The following is a 17,115-nucleotide window of genomic DNA, read 5'->3' as shown; positions in this document are numbered from 1 at the left end:
CTGGTTGGAAAGGGCTTTAGATAACATCCAGTAGAAAATCTATCCCTTTACAGAGGATGAACTGGAATCCCTGAGAAATCAAATAAATTGCCCAAGGTCACTCAGTCAGGCAAGTAGCAGACCTAGATGTAGTTAAGATTATTGTTCCTTCCAAGCAAATACTTCAACGGGTACCCGTGACCTCACTGGTAGGGGCACTTCCTGGAATGGCTCACCCATGCATGCCTTCTCATTCTGTGGGACTGCTCAGTGTCTTCCTGGGAATTCCCACATGGGCCTCCCCACTTCAGCTGGGAGCCTCCTTCTTCCAGGTCCCTGGCCATCATTGGCACACCAGTGGAGCACACAGTACTTAGCCTGGAGTTTCCCCACATAACCAGTCCACCTTCTTTTCCAGTTACCTGTCTCCCTGAGCACGTACTTTATGCCATTTCTCTTGTGTAATTTTTTGTGAAGGGTTGCACATGCCCACCATGACCCTCAATTTTAATTCTTTGGAAACTGTGATGTTCCATAGAACACCACTAGAATAGGAGGTGTAGTCACTTGATCTGTTATTTTGCTGGTTGTGAATCCTGGATGTGAAAATTCCCTATACTCATTCAGGCCAGCACTATCTTGGAGGCTTCTAGAACCCTAAGAAGTTAAATGACTTGTCCAAGGTCACAGAACTGGGATGCTTCAAAGGCTAGAGGGGCAGAGGCAAAGTGGATGGGGAGAGAAGTCCTGGGTTCAGCAGAATATGATTGTTCAAAAGTTACCTAAATGTTAGGACATGCCTCCTGTGTGGAGGCAGGCGAGGGAACAAATTCTGAAACCACTGTTTACTAAACAGTAAAAGAGGTAAAGTAGGGAGAGATATTACTGAGGTCTCCCTGGGCTGCTGATCATATGATTCTATTCAGGGGATGAACACAAGCCAAGGGAGACTTACTACATAAGCAATGCAGATTCAGCATATGTTATTCTAACACATCTATTCAGGACTCAACCTCCCTCCCTTCCCCCACCAGTTGGGGCCTAAGGGCAGCATCAGTAGTCTCCCTTCAGTCCTTCAGTTGGTGGGGGGGAAATCAGGCAGCTGCAAGACCTTGAAAAACAGCAGATCTGAGAAATCTTTCTTGGGCTAGGCATGACTTCAAAACTGGAACCATCATTCTAGGGACTAAATAGCTTTTTAGCATGGTCTGCTTTTTTAGAAAACACAGTCTTAGACTGTGTTCAATGCTTTCACCCATTGTTTTTAAGTCTTGCTAAACAAACTAGTCTGGTCACATACTGTCCTCCCGTATCTTTGACTTTGTTCAGGCCAAAATACAGCACTTGGAACAGAATGCCTACTCCCATCAATCTCATCTCCATTGAAATTCCTTCCTTCATTTCAGACACAATTCACAAGTCAGCACCTTGGTGAAGCCCTGTCCAATGACTATCCTGCTCTTAATATTTTTCAAAACAACACTTGGCTCTCCCTTCTCTTTCTTTAATTATAATTCTTTAAATTATACCATGTGTATCTGTGTACATGTCAACCCCTTTCCTCCAATAGTCTGCAACCTTGGGGTCAGAGACTGTGATCCCCTTTCTCCATCTTCACTGTCACTTAGCACGGTACCTTGTACACAGCAGGTATTTATCAATTCCACATTCAAATCAACATGATGTGTACTATACATTGTTTAATAGTAAACTAAATCAAGTCCGGAAAACTCATCTGATCAAGGAATTTAAAAAAAAACCTCCGAACAAGATACATTTGTGTCTGGGTCTCTGTGAGTCTAAAGATTCAAAGTCATGCCACCATGGTCAACAAGTTCCTGTGTTATATGCAGATCAGTAGTTTCAGAGATATTTCCTCTACTAAGTGGCCTGTGATGCTGCTCCTATCACAGAGCAAGGCACTCCGATGAACAAACCCAAGTTATGAGTAAATTAGCATCACAAGCAAATGGAGCTCTTCGGCATTTCACAAAGATATCCCTCTATTTCCCAAGCATGACTCATAGGGAGGCTGGGTCATTGGGAACATTGAGTCAGGCAAGGGAAATAGAATTATTAGTTTAGCCAGGTCACCATTCCCCATTCCCCTCCTCCTCCTCCTTCTGGCCCTTTTGTCACATGGCTTATTTTCTCAGAATCCATATGTCTCTGTTCCTTCCACTTTTACCTCCTTAATGATCCTCTCTCTTCTTCTTTACTGTATACATATCCTTTCCAATACCTATTTAAAAGAAAAATCCTTCCTTCCCTGCAACATGCAATCCTGACTCAAAAAGGTAAACTTCTGGTCTCTGAAGGTCCCACAGAAACCACAAAAATCACTGACTAGGAATGGAAGGGGGAAAAAACCCCCTAAGACATTTCATTGACTTGAAGACACCTTTTACATTTCCAACAACACTAATGGGGGGGGGGAGCCAAACTCTGGTTAAATATAATGAGCAATCTTGGTCCAGGAAAACAGATGATAAAACATACTTCTCATCTCCATAAAAAGGTGGGAGACTATGGGCATGGAATGTTACACATGACGGGAAATGTAGTTGCCATGCTGGAAGCCTACGAGGCACAGCGAATTGGGCAATCACTAGATATGTAACCATCTGAGTTCAAATTCATTTTCAGATACTAACAGCTAATTAGTATGTGTGACCCTGGGCAAGTCACTGAACCCCTGTGTCAGCTCCCTCATCAGTACAATTAGGATAATAATAGTATCCAAATTCCCAGGGATGTTGTAAGGACAGCATTAGATATCTGTAAAGGGTGTTGCTACTAAAGCACTCGTTGTTAATGTTATTTGGCTTGACTTTTTCCGTAGTTAAAGGGGAGAGTTCAAGGTGTAAGTCAGAAAATGTGATGTAAAAGCAGAACACATCAGTGGTACAAGGTTAGAAATAGAAGTACAGGTATACGCTATATAATGTTCCCAACGGAATAAAACTCAAATCTCCCAATTAAAAACCAGCTCTAAAATTGTTCTGTTGCTACTCTGTTTCTATTATCTCAAACTAAGTGCTCCCTTGCAACACTGTTTTGCCTAAAGTGGTGTTTGAGAAACCAGTTAGTGCCAATAGAAGGGGTATGCCTGAAACTGCATGGCTGTTCTCCAGATAAGGAGGGCCTGTGCCAGCCAAAAGCAGCTTCTTCGGTCCTGCTCTCTGGAGCAGGTTGTTTGCAGTAATTTGGCACATCTGTCCTTCAGTCTGTAAAAAAAAAAAAAGTGCATGTGGGGGGAGTCATCTTAGCTTGGCTGCATTTGGAAATTTGGCAAGGATCGCTACTGTGCATCTATCAATAAATAGGGCATTGTGCTTGTGGACAGAAAGCAGTTTATCAACCACTGGCCCCACTCTCAGAATGTGCTTAATACTGCCCTCCCTCTTCCAACAGCTATGTCCTGGCAATATAATGGCTTCATGACAGACCCCAGCTTCTCTCCGGTCTTGCTAAATAGAATGCCATGTGGAGGCAGGGGCTTTTGGTGAAGGCCTCTCTAGGACCTCTGCCCCTCAGCCTTATGATGGGAAATGTTGTCTGCTGCTGCTGCTGCTGCCGCCGCCTCTGGTTCTAGGGTTGTGTCTATTCTTAGCCCGTTCTTCTCTGCTATACTGACGTACGGAGGGGCTCCTCTGTACACGTGCACAGCGTGTATGTTTTCACTAAGTGCAGGAAAAATCTTGATCAGGAATTTTGGTCTCATCTGCCAGTTTACCAAGCCCATCATCATATTTCTGCCTGAGGCTTCAGCATTATATATTAATTTGACTAAAATATTTATTAATCATCTACTATACGCAAGGTATCATGGCTAAGTGGTACAGTGGGTCAGAGTGGTGGATTGGCCATTGGGTTTAAATTCTGTCTCAGACATTTACTGGTTGTGTGCCAGTTATTTAACCTCTCTGTCTTAGTTTCTTCATCTGTAAAATGGGAATAACACTAGCACCTACCTCACAGGTTGTTATGAGGATCAAATGAGGTAACATTTGTACAGTTGTTTCAGGTTTCAGTTGTGTCCAACTCTTTGTGACCCTGTTTGGGGTTTTCTTGGCAAAGATCTTTTGCCCTTTCTTTCTTCAGCTGATTTTATGGATGAGGAAACTGAGGCAAATAAGGGTAAGTGACTTGTCTAGAGTCATGTAGTTAGTAAGTGTCCAAGGTGGGATTTGAACTCAGAAAGATGAGTCTTCCTCACTCCAGGCCTAGCATTCTATTCACTGCGCCACCTAGCTAGCTGCTCCAGACACTTGTATAGCGCTTTGCAAACCTTAAAGGGCTATAAAAATGCTAGCACTTATTCTTATCCTTATCCAATACCAAAGCTAAATGATTGAAGTCTGAGCAGGGACCTTGTGGATGGAAGTCATGGGCTAGCAAAGACTCTGTAGAGAACAGAAAAAGGAAGCCCCTTTAATGAGTGATCAAAACCTATCAGCTGGTAATGGTTATGGACTAGGGAGATACTTTAAATATGTGAATGATTCCAAATCATCTGTGTCCAGTCCTCTCTAGAATCTGTGCATTAGATGTCCTCTTAACAGAATAACATTTTTTCCCTAAGTTGGAAGGGACCTCACTGGCCATACTGTAGAACTCATACGCCCCCCAAAAAGTCCCCTTCCTGCCATAAAATAACTCACAGACAGCTCGAAGAGCTTCAGTGAGTGGGAAACACAAACACACACAAGACAAAAAACAACCACTCTCCCTAATGTGTCCAGGCCTGCCATTAATCTTGACCTTTCCTCCCCAGATCCCTGGGTCTCTAGCTGAATGCCCTAAATATCAGTCCTTGACTCTGTGCTATAGTAGATATTAGTAAAAATGAGTGGCTTGGATAATGGGTCATAAAGCAGGACTACTCATGCCTGAGGCTGACACCAAGTAAGGAAGGATAGCGTATTGTATTTTAGAGTCAGGATCCAAAAAGCTCTTGACCTATCAATGGACAATGGACCAAATCTGACAAGATAAATCTTACACGTGGTTTCAAAAGCGATGAATTTCACAAGTATGGGACAGAAGAGGATGCAACTAGCCAACAATTTGTATTAAAAGGATCAGAGGGGACTCACTAGATTGCAAATACAAGTGAAAAATGCTGTTCACAGTATAACAACAGCCAAAAACAAAAATAACAAACAACAAACCTAATGTGACATTAGGCTACATTAAGAGAAGCAGAGAATCTAGGACTTGGAAAGGACAGTCCTTCTGCACTCTCCCTCAAATCAAACTACATCTGGATAACTGAGGTCAATTCTAGGCATCATGTTTTGGGAAGAACAACGATAATCTAAAATATCCAGAGGAGGACAACCAAGGAAGAATCCTCTAGACCAAGCTACATAGGGAGGTGAGCAGAAAGAATTATGGATGACTGAACTGGAGAAGACAAAAGACAGAGGGGGAGAACATGACAGCAGCCTCTAAATATTTAAACAGCTATCACATGGAAAAGGAATTAGGCTTGTTCTGGTTGGTTCCAGAGTATCCTCTCTAAGCACTAAGTAGCAGCTTCAAAGATGAAGATTTTGGGTTCAAAGTAAGGGAAGACTTTTTTTTAAGAATTAGAGGAATTTTTTAAAAAATTGGTTGTTTGAAGAAGTTACTCTACCCTAGTTGGATCACCAGTTGTTGAAGATGCTGTAGTTGGGAATTCCTTTTTTTTTTTTTTGCTTTTTGGTGAGGCAGTTGGGATTAAGTGACTTGCCCAAGGTCACACAGCTAGTAAGTTGTCAAGTGTCTGAGGCTGGGTTTGAACTCAGGTACTCTTGCCTCCAAGGCTAGAGCTCTCTCCACTGCCCCACCTAGCTGCCCCTTAGTTGGAGATTCTTGATCAGGTGCTGCTAGGATTGGGTAGCCTTCCAAGTCCCTTCCAACTGTTGAAATTTCATGTTTATCCTTCAATTGGGGAATGACTCGTAGTCTTATAGAGTTGACAAAGTCCTTTATATATTTGAGATATGAAACCTTTGTCTGAGAAAGTGTCTATAAATTCTGCTCCCCCCAATTTTTTGTTTTCCTTCTGATCTTGGCTACATTTGTTTATTTGTACAAAACCTTTTTCATTTAATGTAATTGAAATTATCCATTTTTTACTTTTCTCTTTATCTCTTGTTTATTCATAAACTGTTCACCTATCCATAAGTCTAATAAGTGTGTGTGTGTGTGTGTGTGTGTGTGTATATATATATATACATATATATATATATATACACATATATATATACATATATATATACACATATATATATACATATATATATATATATACATATACACATATATATGTAGTCCATGTTCTTCTAATTTTCTTGGAATATCTCTTTTTATATCTAGGTCATGTATACATATGGACCATATCTTGATAAACAGGGTAGGATATTGGCCTATGCCCAGTTTCTGCCATACTGCTTTCCAGTCTTCCCAACACTTTTTACCAAATAATGAATTCTTATCCCAAAATCTTAAGTCTTTACACTTGTCAAATACAAGGTTTATTATGTTTATTTGCTGCTGTAAATTCTATGTCTACTCTGTTCCATTGATTCCATACTTTCTATTTTTTAGCCTTCATGTAATGGAAAGTTCTTCTGGAGCTGAATATCTCCCTTTTCCTCAGAAATCACTCAAAGAAAAGTCAGGTAGGGCTTTCTACATCCCCTTTTTTTGGGGAGAAGTAAAAGAGGAAATGACCTTCCCAGGTAACCTTCCCTTTGTTCTGAAATAGTGTCAAACTATGGGAAAACTGAACCTGAGAGGTGAAGCTCAGCAAGAAGCTAATAAAGTCACACTTGTCTGAACTATAAATGTAAGTCATCACTCATTAAATTTAGAAAAGAAAAAGGAAAAAGGGTTCAAAGTTATTCTTGGGGCTCTGATTAGGTCAAATGTCAGAGCCAGGATGGGTGGGGAAGCTTGCCTAGGCTCTCTCTGAACATAAGAATACATGGAGTTCTTTCTCCATCCACTTTAAAAAAAGTATTATTGAAGTCTTTTTTTTTTAAATACAACATAGTTTCCTTATTTCCTCTTCCCTTTCACTAAACCCTCTCTTTTAAAAGGAAAGTTCAAGCAAAACCAATACAGGCACTACATGTGACATCACATGCAACATTCCACCCTCACAGTCTCCAGAGAGGAATTCCACACCTTTCTATGGAGAAAAGGGAGGTATGTTTCAATCATCTGTTTTCCTGGACCAAGACTGGTCATTACCAATTTTTAGTGTTGTTGTAATTCACTGTAATTATATTCTCCCGGTTCTGATTTCCTTGCTCTTCAACACTTCATGACAATCTTCCCACGTATTTCTGAACCTTCATTTCTTATAGTTCAATTGTAATTCACTACATTAATAAACTGTAATTTACACAGCTATTCCTCAATTGATGATCACCTTTGTTTCTTGTCTTTAGCTAGCAGAGAGAGTACAATGGAAATTTTGGCATATTTTCTTTCTATCTTTTACTTCTTTGGGGCATATGGCTAGTTGCCACATTGTTGGGCCAAAGGGTACAGAACAGTTGGTTGATTTTCTCCCCTTCCCCTCCTCTCCATCGTCTTAAATAAATTTCCAGAATGGTGAGAGTAATTTACACTTTCTTCTTCTTATGCAACCCCGAGGACAGGAGTAGGAAAAAGGAGTAAATTTCTGAGGGTTATACCTCTACTGCACAATGGGAAAGTTATAGGACACAAGATAGAGTGGGAGGAGCCACCCTGGGGAAGATGCTTCTTGAGATAAAGGGAGATGGTAAGTGTAGGTGTTCCTCAGGATTCTATCCAGGGTCCCCTTCTTTTCTCCCTCTATATTACCTTTATTTGGTAATCTCATCAGCTCCCATGTATTTAAACTATTTCTATGCTGATGACCGGCAGCTAAGTGGCACAGCGGATAGGAGTGCTGGGTCTAGAGTTAGGAAGACTCATCTTCCTGAGTTCAAATCTAGCTTCAGACACTTATTAGCTATGTGACCTTGGGCAAGTCACTATTGAACCCTGTTTGCCTCAGTTTCCTCATCTGTAAAATGAGGTGGATAAGGAAATGACAAACCACTCCAGTATCTTTGCCAAGAAAATCCCACAAAAGAGGTCACAAAGAGTCACATACAACTGAAATGACTGAACAACAAAATGTTGATGATTCTCAAATCTATTTTTTCTGCCCCAATCTCTCTGCTGACCCCCAATCTCACATCTCCATCTGCCTTTCAGACATCTTAAACTGGATGTCCAATAAACATCTTAAGCTCAATATGTCCAAAATAGAACTCATTACCTATATAATCTCCTCTCCTCTCTCTGTATATGTATATGTATATATCCCTCCCCACCTCCCACATACATGTGTGTGTGTGTGTGTGTGTGTGTGTGTGTGTGTGTGGTCCTCACCTCCAACTTTCCCTGTTACTATACAGGGCAACATTGTCTTCCTAGTCCTTCAGGCTCACAACCTAGGAGTCATCCTGGATTCCTCACTATATTTCAACCCTCCCATATCCAAGCTGTTGCCAAAGCCTGCTGGTTTCACCTTTGCAATTGCTATTGAATCCACCCCCTTCTCTCCTCTGACACTGCACCCGCTCTCGAGCCAGCCCTCATCACTTCACACCTGGACTTTTGCTATAGCCTGCAGGTGGGTCTGCCGTTCTCAAGTCTCTCCCCACTCCAATCCATTCTCCATTCAGTCACTAAAATGATTTTCCTAAAATGCAGGTCCCATTGTGTCATCCTCTCCCCTCCCCTCACCCAAATTCCAATGGCTTCTTACTACCTCTAGGATCAAATATAAAATGCTGGGTTTGCCATTCAGAGTCCTTTATAACCCAGACCCTTCCCAACTTTCTAGTCTTACACTTTACTCCCTGACACATGCTCAACTGACTCTGGGATGAGCCGCCAACAAGACACTGCATCTCTTGGCTTTGGGCCTTTTCTTTGGCTGTCCCCCACGCCTGGGAGGCTTTCCCTCCTCTGCTCCAACTACTGACCTCCCTGGCTTCCTTTAAATCTCATCCTCTACAGAAAGCTTTCCTCAACCTCTCTCTTAATTCCAGGGCTTTCCCTCTTCTCATTATTCCCTGTTTTTTTTTTATTTTATTTTTTTTTGGTGAGGCAACTGAGGTTAAGTGATTTGCCCAGAATCACACAGCTAGTGAGTGTTACGTGTCTGAGGCTGGATTTTAACTCATTTCTGAATTTGAAGTCAGGAATGACTTCAGGGCCGGTGCTCTATCCACTGTGCCACCTAGCTGCCCCTATTTCCTGTATATAGTTTGCTTTGTAAATTTTTTGAATGTTGTCTCCCTCAGAGTATAAGGTCCTTAAGAGCAGGGATTGTTTTTTGTTTTTGTTTTTGTTTTTTTTGCCTCTTTTTGAGTTCCCAGAATTTAGCACAGTGCCTGGCACTTTTATTGTTGTTGCTCTGTCGTTTCAGACTCTTTGTGACCCCATTTAGGGTTTTCTTGGCAAAGATACTGGAGTGGTTTGACATTTCCTTCTCCAGCTCATTTTATAGATGAGGAAACTGAGGCAAACAGGATTAAATAACTTACCCAGGGTCACACAGCTAGCAAATATCTGAGGCTGGATTTGAACTCGGGTCTTCCTGACTCCAGGCCTGGCACCACCTAGATGCCCTGCCTGGCACATAGTAGGTGCTTAATAAATATTTATTGATTGATAATCACTAGAATGGTAGGAGAGGACTGTATTCAGAGTGGCAATCCATATGTCAATGAGTCTGTAGAAAGAACATAAAAACTACTAGATATACTGATTATCAAGGTATCCCATCTGGGACAGAGACGGGCCTTCTATAGTTGCAGGTTCTTACTAGACAGAAAATGAAAGTGAATTTTCTGAAGGAATGAAATATATGAGCTGTTTGTTGTCAAATCTCAAATATTACAAACCCCCAAATCTGAGAAGGTACCACATTTGACTTTTAGACCCTCTTTTGATAAGAAGTAAAACTTAGTGAGGGCAGGGATCTATCTTTGTGGCTGACCATGAGAGAAAGCTTCTAAGAGCCTATCTTCTATTTTCAAAAATGATATTGCTGACAGTGGTGACTGTATATGGCTGCCAAGACTGATGCATGACCAGGAACCTTGTGCCGTGCACCTGGAAGGCTGTTATGCATTTAAGGTCACACTGTTCACAGCAGTGCCTGCTCCTATTGCCAGCCAAAGGCACAGAAAATAGAATTGTCAATGCTTCATTCAAATAAAGTGTATAGTAGCACTAACTGGAGCAAAGGGTGGAAGATGAGAAAGGGGAGCTCAGAATACAAAGCATGAATATGGAGGAGGGAAAAAAAAATTTTAACTTCATTCCTCTCCTCTTCCCTTCCCCTTTCTCCCAACTCAACAGAGCTTGACAACTTGCTGCTAGCAAAATTAGTTGTACCACTTGTGATCAGAGAATTGGGATTTAGATGAGTTGGGTTCAAGTCCTTGCTAAGCCATTAGCTGTGTCCTTGGGTAAGTCAAGAATATAACCCCATCGGGCCCTGATTTCTTTATTTGTAAAAAGGAGTTTAGATGAAGTGATCTCTAACTATTTTTAGCTCTAGATTTAAGACTGTAATAAACTAGATTTTTCCAGTTACTTTTCACTTGACTACCAGACTGAACCATGTAATGATTTGTCAGGCTTTGAGTTCATTGGAAGAAAGGCACCATGTAGATCCAGGTATCACTAAAAATGGCCACACCCATTTACAAATGAACTGAAATGAAGTCAAATGGAACTCACTAGTTTTTTTTTTTTTAAAGAATGGAAAATTCCCATGCAACCTGCCTCCCCAAAGAGTTGTTCCTTAATATGGGAATGGGGAGGAGGATAGAGAAGAGATGTCCTTTTCCCTCTAGTTTCAGGTGCCCTACCCTCTCCCTTCCCTAACCACCCAGAGCTTTGGTGACAACAGCCTCATCCATCCATTTTGCACAGTTGCCAGAGGTGGGAAGCCATTTCAGTACAATGCTCCCTCTTCAGAGATGGTTTTCTTGGCCCAAATGCCCATATCAAGAATTAGAGCTTCTTGGAACCCTGGATAAATCAGGGAATTTGGTGAAGGGGCATCAGATTCTTTTCTATTTTCCCTGAACCCCTGCTATACATGCTGGCACTGGAAAGTTGTTCTTTTTAAAAAGGCAGGGCACTGCCCCACAGCCCCACAAGTTCTAACACATGAAGTGTGGCTAAATGATTCAGTAATTACAGAGACAGTGAAGGTATAGGGTGGCCTGGCACTGAGGAAGGAGGGAGAGGAAGTAAAGGAGAGACAGAACAAATGTTTTATGTACTTTATGGAAAGAGCTGTGTTTATGGTTTGAACTTTCACAACTCCACAAGGAACTGTTCCCATCCCATTACAGGCTCTGCCTGCTCCTCCTACTTCTAACCCCACTCCCTTTTTTTAAAGTGAAGTTCAGTTTTAAAAGCATAAGAGGCTTCTGTGTGTGGGTGAGGAAGAGGAATCTCCAAACAGAATAGCCCTAAGCTCAGAGCCAGCAGACAGCCTCCTTCTGCCCCCACCCCGAGTCAACCCTAGCAGAGACAAGTTTGAAGCAGTGGGCAAAGCTCATTACAGAGTTCGAAATTAAGAATTACATTCTAGAGGCGAAACTGAAGGGGCCACAAATAGGTCCATTGGATTCAGAGTTGGAAGAGGGCCTTAAAGAGAATATACAGTTCAACCTCCTTATCTTACGAGGAACTAAAGGCCAGGGCAGTGAAGTGATAGAGCTAGTGCCCAACAGCTCTTCGGGGGGGCTACATCACTGAACCCGAAATACAGTGCTTTTTTTTTTTTAAATCATATCATATAAAAATGAAATCAAGACCTGTGAAAACTGGCAATAATCTTTATAATCTTCTCAGCTTCCCAATAAGCTGTTGGCTTATTTATTGCACAATTTGTGCTTACTTCTACCTTTAGGTTTCTGCTTCAAGCTGGCAGAGGGGTTAGATCAGCCCTGCTACAGGAGAACAGTGAGGTAGGGAAGTTTCACAGAACCCTAGCTCTGTAAGGGACCCTGGAGATTAGTTAGTCTAAACCCTTCATTTTATAAAGGGGAAAACTGAGGCCCATAGAAGATTAACGACTTGTATGTGGTCACACATCTGGTGCCAGTTATGAGAACCCTGATACCAGGCAAGAGGCATATATTAAGCCCTTGGTCTGCATGGCACTGAACTCTTTCCATTTATTACATAGTGCTTCCTGGTAAAGGGATGCCATTTTGCCATTTTCTCTATCCTCCCTCCTCCAAAGGGCTCATTCAGAGCAGTATCACAGGTGAGACACTTGGGGAAGTGGAGAAGAACAGGGTAGGTAGCAGAGGTTGATTCTTCTCAACTGTAACTACCAGGGAGCTAGGAATCTCTTCTACATCCCCACCAAATATGCACAAAGAGGGTCGAATAGCACATATAGATGAAGATGGTACACATTCCCCATAAGAATGAAACACCATAGCTCATACTTTATCCTGCATTGTGCCAGCCAACACTTATTTTGGAAAGGGTGCATGGGAGGGGAAAGTCTAAAGGAAAAGGAAAAATTATCATAAAACTGGGTGGTTTGAATGATTTAAAGACCAAGAGAGCAGATTGTTGGTGTGGTTGCTGGCTTCCCAAGAAGCTACTCTGCCCGTGAGTGCCAGCCTAGATTAGATGTCAGAAGGCCAAGGGCAAGGATATGTTTTAGTTGGGTATCCCTTAGCCCAAAGCTGACCAATTCAAACCAATCACATTTATTAAGCACCTACTACGTGGAAGGTATTGCAGGAATACATAGATTAAAAACTAAAAAAATGGTTTTTGAGGCACTTTCTAGTCTACTCAGCAAAACAGGATGCATCTGACACAAAACTGTTTTAAGATAATTGAGCATACAATAGTTTAAATGGGAAATAAAAGGAAGCCTGGAAGATAGAGCTCGCTTCAGAGCTTGAAAAGACCTGGTTCTGATTCTAACACATAGCAGCTGTATGAACCTGGGAAAGTCACTTAACCCGTCTGGGTCTCAGGCAAGATTAAAAATTGCAGAGCAGCTGGCTCCTGACAAAATGGGAGAGTTTCTGCACTGGGATTTTCAAAAGCAAATGAAGATACAGGTTGGATGCAAACTAAAAAAAAAAAAAAAGGAAAGATGGACTAGGGGACCGGAAGTTTTTTAGTTCATCTAGCCTTTTCCCCTAAATCCCCAATAAACTCTTTATTCCAACATCTGCTCCAAAATACAAGTAGGCCTAAATTCTTAATACAGAGATAGAGAAGTGACAGCATGATGTTTCAAGAAGCTACTATGGTTCCTGGTTCCCTTCCTTTCCCAACACTTTCTCTCCCCTTCACCTCCACCAAGCAGCCTATAAACATGGCTATTTGATGGTTTTCCAAGCTCCCTCAGATCAGCACCTCTCAGAAAATAGGGCTATAATGTCATGGTGGAACAGAAAATGCTGAATGAGAAAAACCTGAATTAGAGACCTGGGTCTGCCACTAACTAGTGCATAACCTTGGACAAGTCATTTTCTTCCTCTGTGAATCAGGGATACCACTCACCACCTACCTAATCAGGTTGTTGTGGGGATCGAATGACATAGTGGATGGAAAGATACTTGGTAGTTGTAAAGCACCACATATATGTTTACATCAATACAAGTGTCCCACTAATATTTCAGTATTTGGAGGGTTGACACAAATACTGCTCCTTAGTTGTCCTCCCCCTCCAATTACCTCTCCTGCCTCCTGACTAAAAAGACAAGTGAACTTCAGAGACCCTGCACCTTGTCCCTCCACCCATGCCTTCCCCTAGCCTTGGTCTAGACAGAAGGGTAGTAATCCGTCCAATATGAAATGACTACTCATTAGTTGCAGAGCCTGTATTAGAAATTTCTCCACATCCTTGGTCACATAATTTACTGCCAAGCCTTGGTTTCCTCACTTTTTATAAAACGGAGTTTAGTTAAATGATCTTTAAAAGGTTAATATCTTATTACTTTCTCACCTTCTAGTAACTGAGTAGGGGCACAGAGACTGAGGGTCTGTCCTAATCCTGAAAGTACCTTCCCAGAAGAAGAAAATAAGAGGCAATAGCAAGAAGAACCAGCAGTGCAAGGGGCTCTGAGCTGCTGGGAAGAGTACCCATTAGGATGTGAACATGCCCAGCAGTGGCCCTTCCCTGAGGAGCAAGAGGCAGAAGGGGTGACTGTGTCGAGATACCAGTTTATGGTTTACCGATGACTGGGGTGTGGTATGGAGGAAGCATAACATTTAGGAAAACGTTAAGTCATATTTTCTTCCCTTGGAAGGCTGAGTGGGGTGGGGACAGATTGACTCTTCCAAGATACTTTCTTGATACTATTCCATAACAGAAGCCACCCACTTCTTAAGTATTAAAAAGGAGGGAGATATGTAGAATAACAGGTGGCAGCATACAGGAGGAAAGAGCTGATCAGCAAAAAGGGTTCACCAGGCATCCTCAGAAGAGTGAGAAGAAAGGAGAAAGCTACAGATCCCGATGGGTGGCTTTCTCTGCAGCAGCTTAGTGCTCTGTGTCTGACTGGGAAGGCTCCGCAAGGATGATGAGAGACCCTGCACCATGTCCCTCCATCCATGCCTTCCCCTAGCCTTGGGCTAGACACAAGGGCAGTAATCCCCCAATCTGAAAGTGGCTTTGGAATCAGAGGGCTTGGGTTGGAATCCTGGGTCTGCCACTTACTGTGTGACCTTGGGAAAATTTTTTTTACCTTTTTGGGTCTCATATTCCTCATCTCTAAAATGAAGGGGTAGGATTAGATGACCTCTAAGGTTCTTTCCAGGCTATGATCCTCTAGATGAAAAAAGGGATTCTGAAGGTAGAAAAGAGAGATTTTCCTCAAATTTTCTCAAATTCCTAATTCCAGCGAATGGGTAGAGAGGCGATACCTTTCACCATTTCTCATTCTCTCTCCCCCCCCCCCACTTAACAAGTACAGTAGCCTTCATCCACGTTTTTATCTAAAAAGGAACTGAATTTTTCCCAAGTCTCTTTCTGAAATAGCATTAGTCTTTGTTTCTGACCCACCTTAAACAGAGGTGGGGAGAACAGAATGGGGGTCAGTTACTCTTCTCTCTGAGCTCAGTTTTTCTACTCTGAAAAGGTGGGGTCACAGGAATGGGGAGGGCCCTAGCCCTTGGTTGGGCTCAGACAGGTGGTAGCTCGTTAAAGGTCTGGGTAAATGGGGTTGCAGATCCTTGGTGCCACGTAGGCCTCGAGGAGGAGGTGAGGCATTTCTCTCCTTAGGCATGAGGGCACCTGATCCCTCATAGTCACGCATACTGCTAGCCATGTACTCAATTGGGAAACCAGAACTGATAGAGATCTCACAGCTCCTCCTCCCCTTGCCCCCAGCGTTTTCCCAGTTAGATACTTATCAACCTTTAAGAAAAAAAAAAAGGAAAAGAAAAAGTAAAACAGGCTAGACTTTCAGGTAAGGTTTGACAGAAACTCTGCCTTTCTCACGGATATTAGAGCCAAAGCCCCGGTAAAGGTGAGGCGTAGGACCGGGAAGGGCAAAGGTTCTTCACGTCGGCTCCTACGAGGGCCCGGCAAAGGGGGTCAAGCACTAGAAACACTTTTAAATCAGGTAGGACAAAGGAGCATAGTGTCCGCACCTCTTTCCTAGTCTTCTGTGAGGGGAAAAATTAAAAAAAAAACATTTCTTAGCAGCTTCACCCCTTTCCCAAGAACTCTCCTTCAGGTTGCATCACCTCAGAACGTCAACTCCACCCTTAAATACTGTCCTCTAGACCGACCCCGCACCACCTAGAAAAGCCCAACAACCTCCTCCAGAGCTAGAAGACTCGGGACAGGGTGGGGACTAGGTGGGGCCGGGGAGGAGACTCCGGGGTGGCGGAAAAACAAGCCCCGGCCGGTCCTCATGCAAGGGGTGCAAGAGGAGGGAGAGGAAAGATGTATAGGGAGATCCCTAGACCCACATCCAATAAGAGGTCCCGCCCGTCCCATGCCCCGGCCAGTGCCCAGAGGAATCCTCGGCGACCCTTGCCTCCACCTCCCACTCAGTCTCCTAAGTCCACGGTGGAAAGAACCTCCTCCTCCCACTGCCTTCTGGTCCTGTACTGGCTTGTTCTGACCCGTGCAGTGGCACGCCACCCGGAGGAGATGCCAGCTGGCGACAAGGACAGGCACTCTTTCCCGAGTCCTACCAGTCTTCCCCATCCCGTCACTGCCATGTTCCCTAGCATCCGACCCTGCACTAAGCAGCCCCGGCTGAAAGCTCTCTCTGCTCCACATAGGATGAGGGAACAGGTGAAGAGTGGGGTGGGGAGTGGAGGATAGGGTGCAGGGTACAGGGGGTGCGAGGCGTTTGCCTCTGCTCACTCACCCAGAAGATGAAGTTAAATCCAAACAGCAGATATTTAATGCACTTAGTACCTCCTTTGACCGGCATGGTGGAGACTAGGTTGGGCTGGGTTTGGGTTCTCAGTGAGGAGAGCTGGGCGCACACAGGGACCGGATCGGACCAAAAAGTAACTAAACTAAGGTAGGAGCGGATACTGGGTGGCCTTAGGGCTGCACTTTTAAAAAGTGCCACTCCTTAACGCTCTTCTCCTGGGTTCTGTGCGCATGTGCGAAGAAATTCCGTGCCCCCGCCCCCGCAGACCCCTCCCCCTTTTTCCAGCACCTGCCCCGCCTCCGCCCTACTGACTCGCCCCACCCAAGCTCTGGGGGTGGTGTCCAGTCTAAGAGGTGGCCGATATGCTTGTGGCTTCTACCGCAGGCTTTATTGACACCGCCACTGTCAAGGTGCAGCTGCACGTCCAGGAGACTCTTCCCGTCATCCTCAAGAGAGCGACACGGCGAACTGACACCTTCCACCCTGCCTCAGCAAGTGCAAAGAGGTCTTTGCAGACGGCTACATCGAACACCCCACACCTTTCCCGGGATGCTGTGGGCACGTCCACTGAATCCTCTACTTATTGACTCCGGATTCTTCCCACTAAGTTTTTCTCACTAAGAGCATTTGGAGATCCTTTTTCCTTCCTAAAACCTTAAAACACAGAACTCTTCTAATCCAAGTTTAATCGCCTCAT

At 43.4% G+C, this 17,115-nt stretch overlaps 1 protein-coding gene across 1 annotated transcript in view; it reads right to left on the bottom strand.

Moving 5' to 3' along the window:
* Positions 1-16,655, bottom strand: part of CD9 (CD9 molecule) — a 53,079-nt gene extending 36,424 nt beyond the window's left edge. Inside the window, exon 1 of the mRNA XM_020994363.2 lies at positions 16,407-16,655. Within this exon, the coding sequence (XP_020850022.1) occupies positions 16,407-16,472 (66 nt within the window). The 5' untranslated portion in view covers positions 16,473-16,655. The remainder of the gene's footprint in view (positions 1-16,406) is intronic.
* Between the last annotated feature and the right edge of the window lie 460 nt (positions 16,656-17,115).

The sequence above is a fragment of the Phascolarctos cinereus genome, unplaced genomic scaffold (genome assembly GCF_003287225.1).
Source record: "Phascolarctos cinereus isolate Bilbo 61053 unplaced genomic scaffold, phaCin_HiC Scaffold_1;HRSCAF=81, whole genome shotgun sequence".
Taxonomy (NCBI): domain Eukaryota; kingdom Metazoa; phylum Chordata; class Mammalia; order Diprotodontia; family Phascolarctidae; genus Phascolarctos; species Phascolarctos cinereus.
This window is presented reverse-complemented; position numbering and strand designations above follow the sequence as displayed.